The 20512-nt window shown below is 51.2% G+C and overlaps 1 protein-coding gene and 1 long non-coding RNA gene across 8 annotated transcripts in view; one reads left to right on the top strand and one right to left on the bottom strand.

Annotated features, from left to right (window-relative positions):
* Positions 1-20400, bottom strand: part of SEMA4A (semaphorin 4A) — a 29964-nt gene extending 9564 nt beyond the window's left edge. The window contains exons 1-10 of one of the 6 annotated variants that reach the window (XM_023214019.2): positions 20277-20400; positions 15003-15170; positions 13194-13354; positions 11334-11396; positions 10980-11078; positions 10642-10747; positions 8914-9030; positions 8445-8569; positions 8030-8202; positions 6456-6606 (exon numbers count right to left, since the gene is read on the bottom strand). In XM_023214019.2, the coding sequence (XP_023069787.1) occupies positions 6456-6606; positions 8030-8202; positions 8445-8569; positions 8914-9030; positions 10642-10747; positions 10980-11078; positions 11334-11396; positions 13194-13354; positions 15003-15170; positions 20277-20397 (1284 nt within the window). In that variant the 5' untranslated portion in view covers positions 20398-20400. Of the gene's footprint in view, positions 1-6455; positions 6607-8029; positions 8203-8444; positions 8570-8913; positions 9031-10641; positions 10765-10979; positions 11079-11333; positions 11397-13193; positions 13355-15002; positions 15171-15942; positions 16185-16230; positions 16833-20276 lie in introns of those variants that run through there. The other 5 variants (XM_023214025.2, XM_023214020.2, XM_023214021.2 and 2 more) reach the window with 5 other exon arrangements.
* LOC116418920 lies at positions 14186-17906 on the top strand. Of its 2 annotated transcripts, XR_004229132.1 has the most exons (4): positions 14186-14476; positions 16615-16814; positions 16938-17038; positions 17862-17906. It is a non-coding gene; the product is annotated as an uncharacterized LOC116418920 (long non-coding RNA). The 2 variants fall into 2 exon arrangements; XR_004229131.1 differs by lacking the exon at positions 16615-16814.
* Positions 20401-20512: the final 112 nt, after the last annotated feature.

Below are 20512 nucleotides of genomic sequence, written 5' to 3'. Positions count from 1 at the left end.
AGACATGTAACTAAAACCACCAACATGAAAGAAAGAAACCAAAACAAACAAATAGGAAAAAAAAAAAGAAGAAAAAGAACCAACAAAAACCTAAGAGACCCCGGGCACGGTGGCTCACACCTGTAATCCCAGCACTTTGGTAGGCCGAGGCGAGCAGATTGCCTGAGGTCAGGAGTTTGAGACCATCCTGGCCACCATGTTGAAACCCTGTCTCTACTAAAAATATAAAAAAATTAGCTGGGCGTGGTGGTGGTCACCTATAATCCCAGCTACTCAGGAGGCTGAGGCAGGAGAATCGTTTGAACCAGGGAGGTGGACGTTGCAGTGAGTGAGCCAAGGTCGCGCCTCTGCACTCCAGCCTGGGCAGCAGAACAAGACTCCGTCTCAAAAAAAAAAAAAAAAGAAAGAAAGAAAGAAAAATGCTGGGTACGGTGGCTCATGCCTGTAATCCCAGCACTTTGGGAGGCTGAGGTGGGCGGATCACCTGAGGTCAGGAGTTCAAGATCAGCCTGACCAACATGGTGAAATCTCATCTCTACTAAAAATTCAAAAATTAGCTGTGTATGGTGGTGTGTGCCTGTAATCCCAGCTATTCGGGAGTCTGAGGCAGAAGAATCGCCCGAAGCCAGGAGGCAGAGGTTGCATTGAGCCGAGATCGCGCCATTGCACTCCAGCCTAGGCAACAGCGTGAGAGTTCATCTCAAAAAAACCCCCAAAAACCAAAAACAAACAAACAAACAAAACCTAAGAGAAAATAGAAATGAATCAGAAAGAAGAAAACTTCACAGAAATCCATCATTACTATCCTAAGAGAGATACGTGAAAATAGCGCGCCCATTGGCCGGGCGCGGTGGCTCAAGCCTGTAATCCCAGCACTTTGGGAGGCCAAGACGGGCAGATCACGAGGTCAGGAGATCGAGACCATCCTGGCTAACATGGTGAAACCCTGTTTCTACTAAAAAAATACAAAAAACTAGCCAGGCGAGGTGGCGGGCGCCTGTAGTCCCAGCTACTTGGGAGGCTGAGGCAGGAGAATGGCGTGAACCCGGGAGGCGGAACTTGCAGTGAGCTGAGATCCGGCCACTGCACTCCAGCCTGGGTGACACAGCGAGACTCCGTCTCAAAAAAAAAAGAAAAAGAAAAGAAAAGAAAATAGTGCGCCCATGAAACAGGAAGTGAATGCTCCCAAAGAAGAGTCTTTCCTTCACACAAAGAGGGCCACCAGGCATTACAGGCATCCAGAAAAAAGAGCACACAACCATGATGAAGTAATCTTGCCCCTCCTCCAAACCAAACCTGAATCTGAGTAAGTCTCTAGATCCAACTACTGAACAATTTATAGGAAATACTTAAACTACACTACAGAGATGCAGTCATCAAGATCCAGGGTGTGGAAGACTCTGACAAACAAAAAAATGCATGAGAAAAATGGAAGATGGGAAGGGATTATGTAAATTTTTTTCTTTTCTCTTTTTTTTTTTTGAAACAGGGTCTCACTCTGTTGCCCAGGCTGGAGTACAATGGGGTGCAGCCTCGACCTCCCAGGCTCAAGTGATCCTCCTACCTCACCTTTCCAAGTAGCTAGGACTACAGGTGCATGGCACAACACACAGCTAATTTTTTTTTTGAGATGGAGTCTCGCTCTATTGCCCAGGCTGGAGTGCAGTGGCTGGATCTCAGCTCACTGCAAGCTCCACCTCCCGAGTTTACGCCATTCTCCTGCCTCAGCCTCCTGAGTAGCTGGGACTACAGGCGCCCGCCACCTCATCTGGCTAGTTTTTTGAATTTTTTTTAGTAGAGACCGGGTTTCACCGTGTTAGCCAGGATGGTCTCGATCTCCTGACCTCGTGATCCGCCCGTCTCGGCCTCCCAAAGTGCTGGGATTACAGGCTTGAGCCACCGCGCCCGGCCCACACAGCTAATTTTTAAATATTTTGTAGAGATGGGGGTCTCACTATATTGCCCAGGCTGCTCTCAAACTCCTGGGCTCAAACAATCCTCCCAACTCAGCCTCCCAAAATGTTGGGATTGCAGGCTTGAGCCACTGTACCTGGTCTTAAATTTATTTTAATCTATACAATCCCAGGTGAGGCATGGTGGCTCACACCTGTAATCCCAACACTTTGAAAGGCCAAGGTGGGAGGATTGCCTGAACCCATGAGTTTGAGACCCTGCCTCCACAAAATATTAAAAAATTAACTGGGTGTGGTGGTGGGTGCTTGTAGTTCCAGTTACTCAGGAGGCTGAGGTAGGAGGATCACTTGAGCCCAGGAGGTCAAGACTGTTTGGCAGAAAAGAAAAAATCTTTTTTCTTCTTCCTTTCTTTCTCTTTCTTTCTTTCTTTCTTTCATTCTTTCTTTCTTTCTTTCTTTTCTTTCTTTCTCTTTCTTCTTTCTTTCCTTCCTTCCTTCCTTCCTTTCTTCCTTCCTTCCTTCTTTCTTTCGATGAAGTCTCATTCTGTCACCCAGGATGGAGTGCAGTGGCGCAATCTCAGCTCACTGCAACCTTGGCCTCCTTGGTTCAAGCAATTCTTCTGCCTCAGCCTCCTGAGTAGCTGGGACTATAGGTGTGTGCCACCATGCCTGGCTAATTTTTGTATTTTTAGTAGAGACGGGGTTTCACCATGTTAGTCAGGCTGGTCTTGAACTCCTCACCTCAGGTGATCCACCTGTCTCAGCCTCCCAAAGTGCTGAGATTACAGGTGTGAGCCACTGCACCTGGCCTTCTTTCTTTTTTCTTTCACTGTCTCTGAACACAGAAATGAAAAACCTGACAGAAAGATTGGAAGACAAAGTTGAGACACTCTTCCAGAAAAATAGAACACAACCAAAGACCTGGACAGTAGGAAAGCTTAAAAAAAGTGAGAAGACTAGTCTAGGAGGTCCAGAAAAAAGCGAGAAAACACTCCATTGGAATGTAAGCCCCATGAGGGAAGGGACTTTCATGTGTTTTGCTCACTTCTATATTCCCTGCCCAGAATAGTCACATGTGTCCTCAAAAAATATTTGTTGAATGAAAAGAAGATAGGGCCGGGCACAGGGGGTCATGCCTGGAATCCCAGCACTTTAGGAGGCCAAAGTGGATGTATTGCTTGAGCTCAAGAGTTCAAGACCAGCCTGGGCAACATGGTGAAACCCAGTTTCTACTAAAAATACCAAAAAAAGGCCGGGCACTGTGGTTTACGCCTGTAATCCCGGCACTTTGGGAAGCCAAGGCAGGCAAACCACCTGAGGTCAGGAGTTCGAGACCAGCCTGGGCAACATGGTGAAATCCTGTCTCTACTAAAAATACAAAAATTAACTGGGCATGGTAGAGGGCACCTGTAGTCCCAGCTACTCGGGAGGCTGAGGCAGGAGAAGCGCTTGAACCCAGGAGGCAGAGGTTGTAGCGAGCCAAGATAGAGCCACTACACTGAAGCCTGGAGGGACACAGCAAGACTCCATCTCAAAATAAATAAATAAATAAATAAATTAGTCGGACATGGTGGCATGAAACTGTAGTCCCAGCTACTCAGGAGGCTGAGGTGGGAGAATCACTTGAACCCAGGAGGTGGAGGTTGCAGTGAGACAAGATTGCACCACTGCACTCCTGCCTGGGTGACAGTGAGACTCCATCTAAAAAAAAAAAAAAGAAGAAGAAGAAGAAGAACATAGGAAGATATAGTTCAAGAAAACTCAGAACTGAAAGAACTAAGAGTACCAATTTCCAGGCTGAAGTGGCCCAGTGAGCACCCAGCACAATAAATGAGTAGTGTTCCATCAAAGCACAACACCATGAAATTTCAGAACACCAGGACAAAGAAAAAGCACTACAAGATTCCAGTGAGGGCAGTGAGGGCAGTGAGGGCAGTGAGGCACGCTGCCTATAGGGTAGCCCTGCTCCACGAGTATCAGTATTTAAAAAAAAAAAAGATTTCGGTGAAGTAAAACGAGGTTACATTCAGAGTGCTAGGGATCAGAATAACTTTGGACTTCTCAACAGCACCACTGGAAGCTAGAAGATAATAAAGCAAGGCCTTCAAAATTTGAAGGAAATGTGTTTCTATTCTAGAATGACGTATACCTAGCCGAACTATCAAATAGGAAAGTAGAATACATTTTCAGACACTCAAGATCTTAAAATGTTTTACCTGCCATGTATCCTTTTCCAGGAATCTACAGAGGATAACCTCCACCAAAATGAGACAGTTGAAAAGAAAAAAAAAAAAAAGAGGAAGCCATGGGACGCAAGAAACACGAGATGTGTCACAGGAAAGAGGCAAAGGGGAATCCCCAGGCTCATGAGGAAGGGGGATTCCAGGATGGCATCTGTGCTCCAGGAGTAGAGGGCACTAGTCCAGACTGGAGCAGACAGGAAGGCTCTCCAGGAAGATAAAACTGTTAGCAAAGCTAATAGGTCTGTCTTCAGAAGAGATTCAGATAATTTAGGAAGAGCTTGGGGTTGAATTAAAGATAAGAGCTTCGACCAGGCACAGTGCCTCATGCCTGTAATCCTAGCACTTTGGGAGGTTGAGGTAGGAGGATCACCTGAGGTCAGGAGTTAGAGACCAGTCTGGCCAACATGGTGAAACCCCATCTCTACTAAAATTACAAAAATTAGCTGGGTGAGGTGGCGAACACCTATAATCCCAGCTACTCGGGAGGCTAAGGCAGGAGAATCACTTGAACCCAGGAGGCGGAGGTTGCAGTGAGCCGAGATCGCGCCGTTGCACTCCAGCTTGGGTGACAGAGTGAGACACTGTTTCAAAAAAAATAATAAAAATAAAGAGCTTAGAAAACAAAGCAAGCAGAAAAGTCATGATAATTACTAGCCCCAGGGAAAACAAAACTATGCAAAAAGGAAAAGTAATCATGGCTTACTACCTGGCTCAGCTGTGAATAAGAAGAGTCATAATATAAATAGTGATCTAACCAAAATTACCAGAAAACTACATTAGGAGATTGGGGGTGGGTGCAGTTACTGTATGTTGGACCAAGTCATTTTTGTTGGGAGAGGGTTAGAAAGCCAATTTGCATTGTTTGCTGATTTCTGTGACATATACTTCCACCATGGCTAATTTCAAGCTACCAATGTAATATCACTGAACACAAATTTGGAAAAAGATGTGCAAAAACAGTTCTTGCTAGCTGCTGCAAGCCAGCTCTAACACACCACTGGGTGGAGATGGGGGTTGGGGAACAGTTAAATTCTCACCTTTTACAATGGGAATTCAACAGATACTGTCAGAAACTGAAACATCAAGAAGTAGCAATAAAAGCATGTTATTTAGAGATTTTGAGATAAATTTGAAAAGAATCAGCTAAAAGAGTTGAAAATGTTTGGGGAGAGGTGAAGGATGGGAAATAGGACTGCTTTTTGTAGTTAACCCTATAGATCTATTTGATTTTAGATCTATCTGATTCTTCAAATAACGTACATATATATAATAGCTCTGATTTTTTTCTCTTTTGTAGAAATGAGTTCCCCCCAATATTGCCCAGGCTGTGATTTTTTTTTTTTTTTTTCATTTAAAAACTTTTTTGGAGACAGCATCTCACTCTGGTCACCCAGGCTGGAGTACATTCTCATGATCACAGCTCACTGGAGCCTTGAACTCCCAGGCTCAAGTGATCCTCCTACCTCAGCCTCTTGAGTAGCTGACTACAGGCGCATGCCACCATGCCCAGCTAATTTTTTTTGGTAGAGACAGAGTCTTACAATGTTGCCCAGGCTGGTCTCAAACTCCTAGCCTCAAATGAACCTCTCATCTCAGTCTCCCAAATGGCTGGGATTACAGGCATAAGCCACCATGCCCGGCCTCTGATTTTTTTTTTTTTCTTTTTTTTTTGAGACTGAGTCTCACTCTATCACCCAGGCTGGAGTGCAGTGGCGCAATCTTGGCTCACTGCAACCTCCACCTCCCAGGTTCAAGCGATTCTCCTACCTCAGCCTCCCAATAGCTGAAATTACAGTCACGCACCACCATGCCCGGCTAATTTTTGTATTTTTAGTAGAGATGAGGTTTCACCACGTTGGCCAGGCTGGTCTTGAACTCCTGACCTCAAGTGATCCACCTGCCTTGGCCTCCCAAAGTGCTGGGATTACAGGCATGAGCCACCACGCCCGGCCTGGTCTCTGATTTTTTAAAAAAGTTAAATAATAAAGGCAGGTGGCAATGCCCGAGACAGTCCTTGGCACACAGCCCATGTTCTCTTGTTTCCATAGTGATATACCCAGATATTTGGTGTACACTTGGCCTTGGTGAAGGGAGATGGCTCTGGCAACTCCCCTGTGTATAAGAGGGTGCTAGGCACATGTGAAATGTAGGCAGCTGTACCAGGTGTATGTCTGAGCAGACAAGATTGGTGGGGTGGAGAGCACTAACATTTATTGGGCCTTTACTATGCCACGATAGGTGCTTTTCCACGCACATCATGTGTGTGTAGACTGTGCTCAGTGTGGGAGGTAGTACTCACACTGCCCGGCCGGGGGTTGGTCTCAGGGCCCCTATAAGTAGTCCAGCGTGAAGTTTCTTTGTTCAACTCTTTGTATTTCCCCTTAAAGACGCGTTCAATGTCCAAGAGAGAGAAGGCACAAACTGCAGAGCTCCTGGTCCCGCCAATCTGCCTGGAGACAGCCAGAGGGAACATTGTCTGTGGTCTCTGCCACACCAGGCAGCTCTCTCTCCAGCCCTGGCCCACCCTCAGTGATAAAGCCCAGGAGGCAAGAGTGTGGAGAGCTGGGCCAGCCTCCAGCTACCACTCCTTCCCCTCACTGTGTTGATAAGGGCCAAGGGAGCCCCATGGAATTCTCTGACTCTGGCCCAGGGCCTGGCTCTAGGCCCATCTTGGGATATGAAGTCTGATTATCCTTAATGAGAATTAATTGGGGCTCAGGCCCTGGGGTGGTCCCTGCCTGTCCCGCCTAGACTGGGCTGCACCCATTGGAGGGACAGTGTAACCATCTCTAGCCTGGCTCCACACAAAGCCCTCTTCCTTTCAGTCTCGTGGATCCATGGTCCTCAGAGAACCGACCAGTGCCTGACTACCAGACTGTTTTTATTCCTTCAGCCCTGGTCTGTGGAGACAGGAGGTCTGTTTCTCTTGCTCTCTTGAAGCTGACTATTGTATACACCAGGCTCTCAGTTCTGGATCCTGTGGATACCAGACCCCACTTACCCCAAATACGTTTGGTACCTGACACATTTTTAGCGGGTACCTAAACACTATGGGGCCAGACCATGGCTCAGGGACCTTGGACAAATCGGTTAACCTTTCTCAACCTTCAAATGACTTTATTTTTATTTATATTTTCTGAGATGGAGTCTCGCTGTGTTGCCAGGCTGGAGTGTAGTGGTGTGATCTCGGCTCACTGCAACCTCCGCCTCCCAGGTTCATGGGATTCTCCTGCCCCAGGCTCACGAGTAGCTGGGACTACAGGCATGCGCCACTACACTCATCTAATTTTTGTATTTTTAGTAGAGACGAGGTTTCACCATGTTGGCCAGGATGGTCTTGATCTCTCGACCTCGTGATCTGCCCGCCTCGGCCTCCCAAAGTGCTGGGATTACAGGCATGAGCCACCGCACCCCGCCGACTTTATCTTATGATACCCATGGTGTTTCCCTGTTTGCCCTGGCCATTAGGAAGTGCAGAGCTAAATTTGTGGCTGGCATCCAGGGACTATACTACATCTTATGACAAGCATTTGTAATGTGTTGGCCTTATCCCTGGCTTCTCATACTCTCCTTTTATTCCCATTTCTTTATCTATTTTATTGATTTTAATATTTGCCTTTTGCAAAATGCTTCCTATCCCTTTTGGAACTAGGCAGAATATAAACTAATTAGAACCTCTCTGAGCCTTATTTTTCCCATCTACAAAAAGGGCATGAGTCAAATTCCTCAGAGGTGGTGACGATTTAATGCCTTCCTCTGTGAAAGTGCTGAATAGGTGCTGGCTCACGTCAATTCCTGCCTCCGCCCACGAGCCGGGGCCTCACTGGAGTCAAGTCCCGTGTCCAGTCCCCACGGTCCGGCCCTGCTGCTCACCACTGGGAGGTGAAGACTGCGTAGATGTGGGGAGCTGTGGGAGAATCGGCGGGCAGCAGAACCGCGTGGCGGATGACGTTGAAGGGCAGCTGCCCCGGCTGGGTGCAGAGCAGCTGGGCCTTCAGGAAGGTGGTCCACTTCCTCTGCAGCAGTTTTTCGCCGCCCACGTCATTCTGGGGGTACAGGGAGAGTGAGGGGGCGCCCCCAGCCACGCGTGTCCCCGGCCCGCCAACCCCGTGTGTCCTCCCCGCCCCCCCAGCCCCGTGTGCCCCACCCCGCGCTCCCCAACACCGCTGGTCCCCCTCCCCTCCCCTCCCCTCCGCTCTCCTTGGGGACCCACCACTCAGTCCCGCCCCTGCCATCTCCCTATTGGTAATCCTCCAGTTAGCCCCGCCCCCCCGCCCCGGCCGCCGACCTTGCAGACTCGAGCCACCCGGGATGTGTGGAGCCTCTCAAAGAAGTCAAACTCGCTGGCTGTCTCCTCGAAGAAGAAGTAGACGACCTGGGTCGAAGGGATGGCTGCCACGAAGGAGGCGTCCGCTGCGGGGGAGGGGCAGATGGGCTTAGGGACTGAGCCCCTGGATGCCCTGGGTTTGCCTGAGTGACAACCCCTGGGTTGGCCCTGGGGGCCAGGACACAGGCTTCCTCGGGTCCCACAGCTTGTCGAGGGGTAGCCGTGTGGGGAGGGGATGACTGGTGCTTCTTTAATGTGTTTACATTAAGACGAAAGCTTCAAGAGGACCGGAGCTTTGTCTTCTTCTCTGCCATATACCCCCTGCGCCTAACAGTAATGGACACATTGTACCTTCCACAAATGAGAGTTGAGTGAATTAGCAAGGTCACCGGGACTCCGGAAAGGGGGCCAGCGGGGGTCAGGTCCTTACGATGCAGCCAGCGGAGGAAGTTGTCGGTCTTGAGGACAGGCTGGGATCCCAGTGTGCGCATCAGGATGGGCTCACTGCCCAGGAAGTTGTTCATGGTACCAGAATAGAGCATCCCATCTAGGGTGGGGGAGAGGAGAAGAGACAACTGATGGTGTGGACGGCTCCTCTGCCCTCCACAGACCTGCCTCTGACCGGGACTGGCATCCATATCAGTCTTGGGGACCCTGCATCAGTTCTGCACCTTCCTAGGGAGCCCCAAAGCCCAGCTTCCCCTCCTCACCAAGCACCCCTCTTAGCTTCGTCTCTCCACAGGAAATGGCCATCCTGTGCGGCCCTCCGTGTTTGGGCACTTTTCTAGCCTTTCTGTGGCTACTCCCTCACATACCTAGCTGAACCACTTGCCAAGTAGAATCACTTACTGATCCTGGAAGGTGACTGTGTTTTCCATTTCCACTACCCTTTTCTCCCTGGAACACCTTCCCTGCCATCTGTCTACATCTTCAAGGTCCTGTGGAAAAGCCGAAGGCCATCTCCTCCAGGAAGCCAGGTGGGAGGTGGGAAGTCTGTAATAGTTGGTGTCCAGTAGTGCATTGAAACATGGTTTCTCTCTCTCTCTTTTTTTTTTTTTTTTTTCAAGACAGGGTCTTGCTCACATCTACGCTGGAGTGCAATGGTGCCATCACAACTCACCGTAGCATTGACCTTCTCAAGCGATCCTCCCACCTCAGCCTCCCAAGTAGCTGGGATCACAGGCACTTGTCTGGCTAATTTTGTTGTTGTTGTTTTGTTTTTTTAGTAGACACGAAGTCTCACTATACTATTGCCCAAGCTGGTCTCAAACTCCTGGGCTCAAGTGATCCACCTGCCTCAGCCTCCTAAAGTGCTGAGATTTCAGGTGTGAGCCACCACACCCGGTCTGATTTCTTGTTTATAACTCCTATACTACCCAGCACAGTGTCCAGTACACCAGAGGAAGTGTTCACACGATTGTTGAACAGTGGCTCAGTCTCAGGCCTCCTCTCTACCCAATACCCTTCCCAGACCCTCGTGCCTCTGTGTCTCTCCACATCCATCTTTCTCCACCACTTTTTGTGACAATTTCAGCAGGAGCTGGTGATTGGGGTGCTTAATTCTCCCTCTGATCTTGTGCTCTGAGGCTTCTGGCTTCCCTTTCTCTTTCCTCTGCCTGTTTTGTTTTGTTTTGTTTTGTTTTGAGACAGTCTTGCTTTGTTGCCCAGGCTGGAGTGCAGTGGTGCGATCTTGGCTCACTGCAACCTCCACCTCCCGGGTTCAAGCAATTCTTGTGACTCAGCCGCCTGAGTAGCTGGGACCACAGGTGCGCCCTACCATGACTGGCTAATTTTTGTATTTTTAGTAGAGATGAGGTTTCACCATGTTGACCAGGCTGGTCTCGAACTCCTGGGGTCACGTGATCCAGCCACCTCAGCCTCCCAGACTGCTAGGATTACAGGCGTGAGGCACTAAGGTCTGTTTTGTGTGTGGGTGTGTGTGTGTGTGTTTGAGACGATCTCCCTGTGTTGTCCAGGCTAGACTCAAACCCCTAAGCTCAAGGGTCCTTCCACCTCGGCTTCCAAATAACTGGGACCATACGCATGCATCACTACACCCAGCTTTCCCTGCCTTTTGGAAAACTCTGTACTATTTCATATTTCACAGTGTGACCGGAGAAAGCAGATGTTGGGATGAAGTGGGAAACCTGATACTTACCCACCAAGACAGCCGTATGCTTGTGAGCGGGGTCAAAGGGGCTTTGGCCTTTTCCCTCCATGACCTTGTCCTCCAAGATGGGCAACAGGTATGAGTCTTGAAGTTCCTAAATGGGGAGAGAGGCTGGGGGGCCAGAACGCCAAGGTCTCACATCTGGGAAATGAGGGGCTTGAGGAAGGAAGGGAAAGTGACATAGAGGGAAATTGGTCTGGGGCCAGGAAGTTCATAAGGGTCCTGCATCTGGAAGGTCAGAGTTTTCCAGAGCTACAGGGGAATGCCGGGGGTAGATGTGAGAAGGAATGCTTGGGGGCCTGAGCACTGGACACCAGAGAACTCACAATGAAGGTACAAGCAGGGCTGAAGGCGAAGGTGCCACAGGTGTAGAGATGGGTGACGTTGTAAGAAACCAGGACACGGATGAAGTTGAAACACTGTGTCTGAGGGGGACAGAGAATTTAGGTCTCCAGGCCACTTACCTCAACTTCCTGGACCCCCAGAGCCTGCCCCCTCACTGAGGAGAAAGGCTGGGTAATGCTGGGGCAGTCCCTGTACCTCTCTGTAGAACATAATCCAGGAGATAACCATGCAAACAAGCACCCTCCACTGCCGCCCAATCTGAGGTCATCCAGGGATGGTCTAGGGATGCCAGGGCTCTATACCCACTCTACCCCCACTCCCCCACCTCCACTTACCTCATTGCTCTTCCTCTTAAAGGCACATTCACTCTTTTTTCTGTCACTGGCTGGCCACGGTATCTGAAAGTGGGGAGTTGGGAGGGCGAGATGAAAAGAAATGAGGTCTTCAGTTCTCGCTGTGACCTGCTTCCCTTCTCTGATGTGAAATCAACAGCAGGCATGGTGCTTAGTGACATGCTGATGGGCAGTAATAGCATCAGTTTGTGACCATGGCTATTACTTGAATAATACTGATATCAGACATAGCTCCGTAGTTGAACACAGCCTAAGGAATCAGACAGACCCAAGTTTAAATCTAGACTTGGCTATTTCCTGACTGAGAGATCTTGGTCAATTTCATAGGCTACTGGCAGATACAACCAGGTGGCATATACAAAACACCTAACACGAAGAATGGTATATATGGCAGCAGTTGTCAAACCGCACATTTCCTGGGGAAATTGTTTAAAATGTTTGTTCCTGGGTCACGCCTTAGAGAATCTGCATTTTTAACCAGCATCTCGTATGTGCAGGTGGTCAGCAGACTACACATCAGGATACACGAACCACGGAGGTGATCGCTATATTGCTAGTGCCTTCTCTCCCTTTCTTCCTTCCTTCCTCACATTGTTCCCAGTAATAGGGTGACTAAGACAGAAGCAGCCGGGCACGGTGGCTCACGCCTGTAATCCCAGCACTTTGAAAGGCTGAGGCGGACAGATCACCTGAGGTTGGGAGTTCGAGACCAGCCTGACCAACATGGTGAAATCCCGTCTCTTTAGCCAGGCCTAGTGGCGGGCGCATATAATCCCAGCTACTCAGGAGGCTGAGGCAGAATTACTTGAACCCGGGAGGCAGAGGTTGCAGTGAGCCGAGATCATGCCATTGCACTCCAGCCTGGACAACAGAGTGAGACCCCATCTCAAAAAAAAAAAAAAAAAAAAAAGGCCGGGCACGGTGGCTCACACCTGTAATCCCAGCACTTTGGGAGGCTGAGGCGGGCAGATCACGAGGTCAGGAGATCGAGACCATCCTGGCAAACACGGTGAAACCCCATCTCTACTGAAAATACAAAAAGAAAATTAGCCAGGCGTGGTGGCAGGCGCCTGTAGTCCCAGCTTCTAGGGAGGCTGAGACAGGAGAATGGCGTTAACCCAGGAGCCGGCGGAGCTTGCAGTGAGCAGAGATTGCGCCACTGCACTCCAGCCTGGGTGACAAAGCAAGGCTCCATCTCAAAAAAAAAAAAAAAAGAAAGAAAAAGACACAGAAGCATCAGTGATCTCTACTAGTGGGTAGATGTCAAATTGTTGACATAATTTGAGTCAGTGTTTATCTCATATGTCAATGATTTCCATATCAGCCATTTTTGCAGTTAATATTATTCAATCACTATTCACAATACCAATGAAGAGTGAAGTCACAGGCCAGACATGGTGGCTCACGCCTGTAATCCCAACACTTTGGGAGGCTGAGGCAGGCGGATTACCTGAGGTCAGGAGTTCGAGATCAGCCTGGCCAACATGGTAAAATCCCATCTCTATTAAAATTAGCCTGGCATGGTGGTGTATGCCTGTAGTCCCAGCTACTTGGGAGACTGAGGCAGAAGAATTGCTTGAACCCGGGAGGTGGAGGTTGCAGTGAGCCAAGATCATGCCACTGTACTCCAGCCTGGGCAATGGAGCAAGACTCCATCTCAAAAAAAAAGTGAGGCCACAACATTTCCTGTCTGTTATATTGTCACGATATACATATAAAGAGAACTGCTGATTACAGATAGCAGCAACTGAGCTGTTACTCATGCACCGGCAGCCAAGCCCAGGGCAGCTGCTGGCCCCCTTCTCACTCCCAGCCCACACTCTTTATCCCTGGACTCTTTACCATGTTCTTTAGCCTGGGGACCCCTGGATCCTGGATATCCAAGGCCAGGATGGCTTCTCGAGCCCCCACATAGAGAGTCTTTCCATTACCACTCAGGAGCAGAGTGTCAAAATCCTGGAGGCCCTTCTGGTGGAAGAAGCTGAGTGCCCTACGTCCATCCCCTGTTGGAGGTAGTAAGAAGGAGAGAGTGATGAGGACTTGGTGGGCAGCTGACTCCTGAGATAAAAGTGGGGGAAGGGGAAGGGTTGCCTGAGTGTGCTCCCCGGGCCTTGGCAGCTAGACCCACTCTCCTCCACCAGCAGTTCTCCCCTTCAGCCCATCCTGCCGGCAGCCACAAGAGCTTTGTGTGTTGAGCCCACAGTAGAGAGAAGAGGCAGCCAGAGACAGAGTAATGGGGACAGGAAATAAAGTGAGGCACAATGGATGCTCTTCCAGGCCTGGGACACGGAGGGCTACCATGGGGGAGGATGCCTTGGTCCTCACTAGGACGGGGAGCAGCAGGCAGACAGACAAACAGGAAAGTGTTGGCAGCCACAAGCAGCAAAGCTACATGCAGACAGGAGGGTGTGTGTCAGAGGGTCCCTCTCGCCACCCCCCCCCCAACCACCCCTGCTTTCTTCCTCTTCTGTTAAAGGAAATTCCCACCAGTAGAGTCATGAACAGAGAGGAAGCATTTTTCTTCAAAGATCCGTGTGGGCATGGCTGGATGTCCCCTGGGCAAAGATGGTGAGCCAGGTGTGGGAGGCTCACCTAGGTCCTCTCCATGACCTTGGCATTGTGGGGTGGGTGAGGGTGTATGTTCCTGTCCCACTGGCACATCAGCAAGGAGGAAGGAGCTCCTCAGATCCTCTCTCATTAGCACTTGCACTGTTGCATTAGTTAGAAAGCTGACTAGCTAATTGATACGTTTGTAGGCTCAGGGAATCTTACACAGGACAGAGGGGAGGAGTTGGGGAATATGGTGCAGCTGCGGGCTGAAAGGGCTGGCCTCAGGGAGGAGCATCTCCCGGAGGCCAAGCCTCCCCCAGAGCTGCATAAATCCCTCGGTTACTGAACAAATCACCTTGAGGGCAGGGGCTGAGGCTTATTCATGTTTGTACGCCCTGCATCCAACACAGAGGAGGTCTCTGCATCAGTGGGCAATATACGTTTCCTTTACTGATTGCCCCAGAAAGATGGTAAAGACACAGCCACGCCCAGTCACCTACAACTCCTACAGTGTCTACATCCTTTCCTGAGTCTTCTCCCTGGAGGTGAGGGGACCAGCAGCCTCCACAGTCTCGGTAAGAAACCAGTCAAGCTGTGATTGCGTGTGGGTTCCAGGGCCCATTCTCCGACCAACCATCACACAGTCCTGGACATGTATGGTCCAGCATGATCTATGTGGTTGGCATGGGCCTGGCGTGCCCTGGGTCACCGGGTCGACGCATGGTCTTCTAGCATGGGCCTTGATTTTGGGGTACTTGGGAGTGTGAAGCAGTTAGGAGTTTGAGGTGCCCAGCATGGTGACAGTGATATTTAAGGAAGGAAAGAAAAATTACCAATTTTGGAGAACTGGAAGAAGCAGTGCCTGTGGCCCCATGGCCCCCGTTTTCCTCAATCTGCTCTCCAGTGGCTTTTCTTTCCATTTGGACTTCTATTTCTGGCTGTGTCTCTTTCTCCGAAACCCTCTGTTTCTCCCTGGCATCTCTCTCTGTGTCCCCGTTTCTCCATGTCCATTTCCCCACTCTCCTCTGTTCCTCTCTCCTTCCTCCACCCACCTCCAGCTCTCCATTGCCATCCCCACACTTGCTGCCATCATACACTTACCTGCATAGTATCTGACCCTGGGCATGGGCCCCTGCCCGCCTCCCCCCGCGGTCGTCGTCGGCAGCAGCAGCTGGAGCAGTTGGAAGAGGAAAAGGCCCAGGAGGCTCCAGGGGTCCAGGCCCAGGGCTGCGAGGGCCATGCTCAGCCACAGACTGTCACCAGGGAGCTCTGGGGAAACAGGCACCCGGGCACTTTCTGGGTGAGCAGTTCTTACCACATCCCCCCTGGGGACCAATAGGAGAGCCCCAGGCAGCAGAAGCGTGTGTATTGGTTGGGGGGTGGGGGACATTAGGGCAGGGAATGTTCCCTATCTAGAAGGGCCCTAAGACAGTCTCACTTTCATCATCCTTCCAAGCCTCAGCCTGTCACCTCGCTGTCCCCTGTGGGTGTCCCCTATCCTTCTTCTTCTGCTGTCTTCTCACCAACAGCTCTGGTCTGCCTTTTCTTGCCTTATTCTCAGGACGTCTTTCCTGCCTTTCCTCCTTTGCCTTCCCTCTTCTCATAGCCCAAGCCCAAACCGTTGCCTGGCTCTGGGCAGGGGACATTTTGGGGAGCAGGTTCCTGCACCCAAAATATAAATTCCTCAGACCTTACTCTCTTGTCACTTTCAGATCTGTTGACACCTGTGCCTCATACTCAGCTCTGACCCAGGTGGGCAGACCTTTGAGTCTGTCTGCTCTAACCTCTCCCCCAGCCCCAGCTGGGCTCAGGGTCTTTGAGGTTCAGTCCTGCCTGGCCTGATTCTTCCAGGGAGGCAATGAGGGTCCATCCTGCCAGGTTGGCTAGAAGCATTTCCTGGGGAGCTGCCTGGGCAGGGGTGGCTGGTCGGCTCCCAACCTCTGCAGCTCCCCGGCCCCCTTGTCTCTTGCTCCTGTGTCTGCCTCCCTGGGCCTCTACATAATCTTTCCCAAGACCACCCACCCCAAGCCACCCATCTCACCTCACATACCCTTGAACCAGCCACAGTAGGAAACTCGGTATCTGGATTCTAGGGCGGGGGTGCCATTCAGGAGAAAGAAGAAGGGGGGTTCCCAGGCCCCAGAAGCAGGGGACAGAAGGCTCAGCCTGGCTGGAACGGGAGTGCGGCCCTCCAGGTGCCCATCATGCCAAAGCCAGAACTGGGAGCTCTGGGCCAGGGAAACCGGAATTTCCACCTCTCGAGTTGTGACAGATCCTGGCTTGGGTGGAAGTTGGTGGTTTGGGAGGGAATAAAAAGAGGTTCACCCACCTCACAAGAGACACACCTCTCTCTCCCTCCTCTTGCTCGGTCCAACCAGAAACTTTAAGAGGCCCTTCTAGGTCATTTCAGCGATTCCCCTGTCTCTCCATCATGTCACAGCCAGTCTAACCAGCCTAGCAGTGGTTTCTCTTCTTGCTCAAGATTTCCCGTATAGGGGACATGACATATTCCTCTTTTCACTTACCCACAAGGTGGGGTCTCTCCACTCCTGCCTACTGGGAAGTCCCTGCAGTGGTCTAACCTTTAAACCTCCCACTCTCAGCTGGGCCATAATCTTTTTTAAAAAATGAAAGAATTGTATTAGGCTCTTATCTGTGATTTTGCTGAGGAAGTCCCCCTTGTAGTCTAATCTACATCACTCTTTGACATCAGGCCAATAGGAAGCCCAAAAATCAGGCCAGTAGGAAGCCCAGAACATTTCTCATCTGAACTCATGCTCACTGGACCACACTTTGGAGGCACCCAACCCCCAAAGATGGCTGCTTACCCCTCCTCAAAGGCTCCAGGGGGAGCCTCATAACGCAGGGTTAATGAGGCATCCAGCGGCAAGAACTCCACGGCCTACAAAGCAGGTAGGTTCCTGCCCACTCAACACGGTCAGCTGACTGCAGGTTAAAGAGCACAGACATCCCAGGGCTAATCCAACTCTAATAAATAATCCACTTCCATCTGACATGCACATTCCTCCCTGACAGGAAGTCCTTCCTGCGGTGTAACTTCCATCCCTCCTGCTACAGCACCAGCCAACATGGGGGATGTTACAGCTCAGGCTACTCCTCATAATTCCTCATCTGAGGTACTCAGCCTTCTTTCGTCTCTCTCAATTTCCCCAGGGGTTGGTCTCAGACATATCCCGCCTAATAATCGTTTCTGTCAAGACTTGCCTAGGACTCCCCCAGACTCTCCCAGAGGCTGTTTTCCAGGTCCCTTCCAGCTTCTTAGAATCAAGAGAAACTCCCATTTATCCAGACCCTACCTTCTGTGTCTCCCCAACCCCCAGCTCAGATTTGGGAAGCCGGTCTTCCCCTGGGCCTCTCTGCTTAAACAGATTGGCTTATTTGGGTCACTGGGAGGAGTTCTGATACGGGGAGGTTGGGGGAGTTCCAGCCCCACACTTCCAGCCTGATGTCCTATTCCCGCCTTTCCCGGAAGTGAAAGACTCCATGCCCTGCCCCCAGTTCTTCCTCCAGACATCCAGAATTCTCCCAACTCCAGACGTCCTCTTCCCCAGCCCCTCTAGCCAATATGAATAGTTCACACTATCAGGCTTTAGTCCTCCCAACAATTTTAGCAGCTAGGTACGGACATAATCCCATTTTACAGATAAAGAAGAGAGGTTACACAGCTAGAAGCCAAGTTGAATTGAGATCTGCCTCATTCAATAGCAAATCTCTTAGCTACAAAGACTCTACAGAGTCCTAGTCCCTCAGTCCTCCCTCCTGCCCCAGTCCACAGTTCTGAGCCACTTGGATAGAGAAGGCAAGCGTGGGCTGGGAGGGTAGTGAGCTTTGCCTACTCTAGGTTAAGAAACAAGATCTCTGGGGTGATTTCTGAGGGCTTTCAACAGGTCAACACCAGAGCATTAAACCAAGCGTGGGCTTTTTTTTTTTTTTTTTTAGACAAAGTCTTGCTCTGTCGTCGCCAAGGCTGGAGTGTAACGGTGCGATCTCGACTCACTGCAACCTCCGCCTCCCGGGTTCAAGCTATTCTCCTGCCTCAGCCTCCCAGGTAGCTGAGACTACAGGCATGTACCACCAAGGCTGGCTAATTTTTTTTTTTTGTATTTTTAGTAGAGATGGGGTTTCATCATGCTGGCCAGACTGGTCTCGAACTCTTGACCTCAAGTGATTTGCCTGACTCGGCCTCCCAAAGTGCTGGAATTACAGGCGTGAGCCACTGTGCCCGGCCCCAAGCGTGGCCCTTATGAGCGTGCTTATTTGGGTCAATAAAGCGTTTCAGAGGTAACAGAAACCTCCTTGAAGGAAGGCTGTGAGGTACCACCCCCTGCCTCTAGCAAGAGCCTCCTGGTCAAAAAGAGCCCAATGGGAAGGGCACCCTGCCCCCAGCAGTGCACCCCTTACACCAAAGTCTCTGGAGTCAGACCCCAAGCCCCACTGCCATCTCCCTTGCTTCAACTGGCAGGGCCCCAGCCAGTGCTGGCTTCACGGGCACGAGACCTGTGCAGCCACACAGGGCCCTGTGCTCAGAAGGGCCATGCTTGGATTAATGCCCTGCTGTTGCTCTGTTCAAAGTCCTTATAATACTTAAACAAGGGGTTCTACATTTTTTTTTTTTTTTTTTGAAGAAGACGGTGTCTCCCTTTGTCGCCCAGGGGGGGGTAGTGGCGCGATCTCGGCTCACTGCAAGCTCCGGGTTCACGCCATTCTCCTGCCTCAGCCTCTGAGTAGCTGGGACTACAGGTGCGCACCACCGCGCCCGGCTAATTTTTTGTATTTTTAGTAAAGACGGGGTTTCACCGTGTTAGCCAGGATGGTCTCGATCTCCTGACCTCGTGATCCGCCTGCCTCGGCCTCCCAAAGTGCTGGGATTACAGGCGTGAGCCACCGTGCCCGGCCGGGGTTCTACATTTTTATTTTGCACTGGGCCCCGCAAATTATATAGCAGGTCCTGCACACAGCATCAAAGAAGCTCAGGGCTGACAGGGTACTCTGACATACCCCTCCTGACAACCGTGCAAATGAGGAAACCAAGGCGAAGGAGAAGTCCCTTGGCTGGGGATGGTTTCAGGCAGCAGGTCAGGTGGGGTGGCAGTGGGAAGGGGTCAGATGTTCAGGGATCCGCCCACAGGGGCTGTGCCATTTCATAGCTCTAACCTGGGGGTTCCCCCAGCCCATTTCTCCACAAGCCCTGGAGCCCAGCCTTGGGTCCTGCCATGACAACAACACTGAGTGCACCCTCTGCCCTGCCACAGTCCAGCTCATCCCCTGCAACCCCTACACAGCATCTGATGGTAGCCCCTTCCTGCCAGGTTCTATTGTGCAGAGGAAAGGTCTAGATGTGGAGGTGGGAGGGGAGATGGAGAGGTTGCTTCCCGCCCCTACTCCATGCTACCTCTGAGCTTCAGCCAGCCCCAGGCACTCAGTCTCTTCTGAGCCCCTGCAGAGCATGGATGCTTCACTAAAGGAGCAGCTCCTGGAGCCAGGAGAGAAGCCACTCCTGGCTTCACCAGAGATCTGGCAGGTCCAGTTTCCCCCACCTCCTTCTCCCTTTCAGCTTCAGGGGCAGTCCACAGAAGAGCCCGGTCCTGGGGAGCTTTGCTTCCTGGCTTCCCTGACTTAGCTCCACCTGCCCCGGCCCTTACCTGCCCTCTTGTTATGATCACAAGCAAGTCAAGTCAACTTATATGTATTGAGTGCCTAGCGTGTGTAGGCACTAGGGATGTCCCCAAACCTCTACGCCCCCTGTGTCCCTCCACCTTTTCCCATCCCCACTGTCTCCCAGCCTTTTTGCCACTCACCAGCTCAGTCCCTCCTAACCCCTTACCCAGAGCTTCCCAGGTCCCCTCCTCCAGTCTGACTAGCTCTGGAAGGCTGCGCTGAGTATCACGCACAATGGCCCGACCCCTCTGTCTGCCCCCTCCTTAGGGCAGAGCGAGCACCAGACAATGGCCCCGCCCTCTCCCTTCAGAACTGTCAGCTCTCCCGCTCCCTTACCTGGAGCTTGGGGATGCCGCTGCGTTTCCCTCCCTCTGGAATGCCAGGCTTTCCGGTCTCCCAGTGCCTCAGCCCCTGCCACACCCCCACCCCCCGTCCTCAACCCCATCCCACCTCACTGGTCCTCAGTCACCATGGCGACCGCATCTCTAAGTGGGAGGGACTAGAATCTCCCCATATTCTTCCTCCTCCTACCCGTGTCCCACTGCGCCCCACCTTCTGTGGCTCCTGGATTCGCACGTGTGGAGGACGAGGGGCTCCAGATGCGGGAGGAGGTGAAAAAGGGGGTACAGTAGCTTCCAGTCCCTGCTCAGCTCCCTTGCCCACCTTCAGCAGGCACCACAGTGCACATGTCCCTACCTGGGTTCAGGGGGTCAGCCGGGGCCAATTCCTCTTTACAGCCAGTTCCTCTGGGTTTCCCTCTACGCTGGGAACTGTGTATATGCCAGGGTGACACAACTGGACTGCAGCCCGGCCCCATGCAAATTCAGTTTGCCAATGAGGACACAAATGAGCCCACAAATATCTATGCAAATATGCAAATAAGCCAAGGGACAGACTCTGTCAAGAACCCCAAGGAGCCCTCTCCTATTCAT

This window comes from Piliocolobus tephrosceles, chromosome 1 (genome assembly GCF_002776525.5).
Source record: "Piliocolobus tephrosceles isolate RC106 chromosome 1, ASM277652v3, whole genome shotgun sequence".
Classification (NCBI taxonomy): Eukaryota; Metazoa; Chordata; class Mammalia; order Primates; family Cercopithecidae; genus Piliocolobus; species Piliocolobus tephrosceles.
The sequence above is the reverse complement of the archived record's forward strand: the minus strand, read 5'-3'. Positions and strand labels throughout refer to the sequence as shown.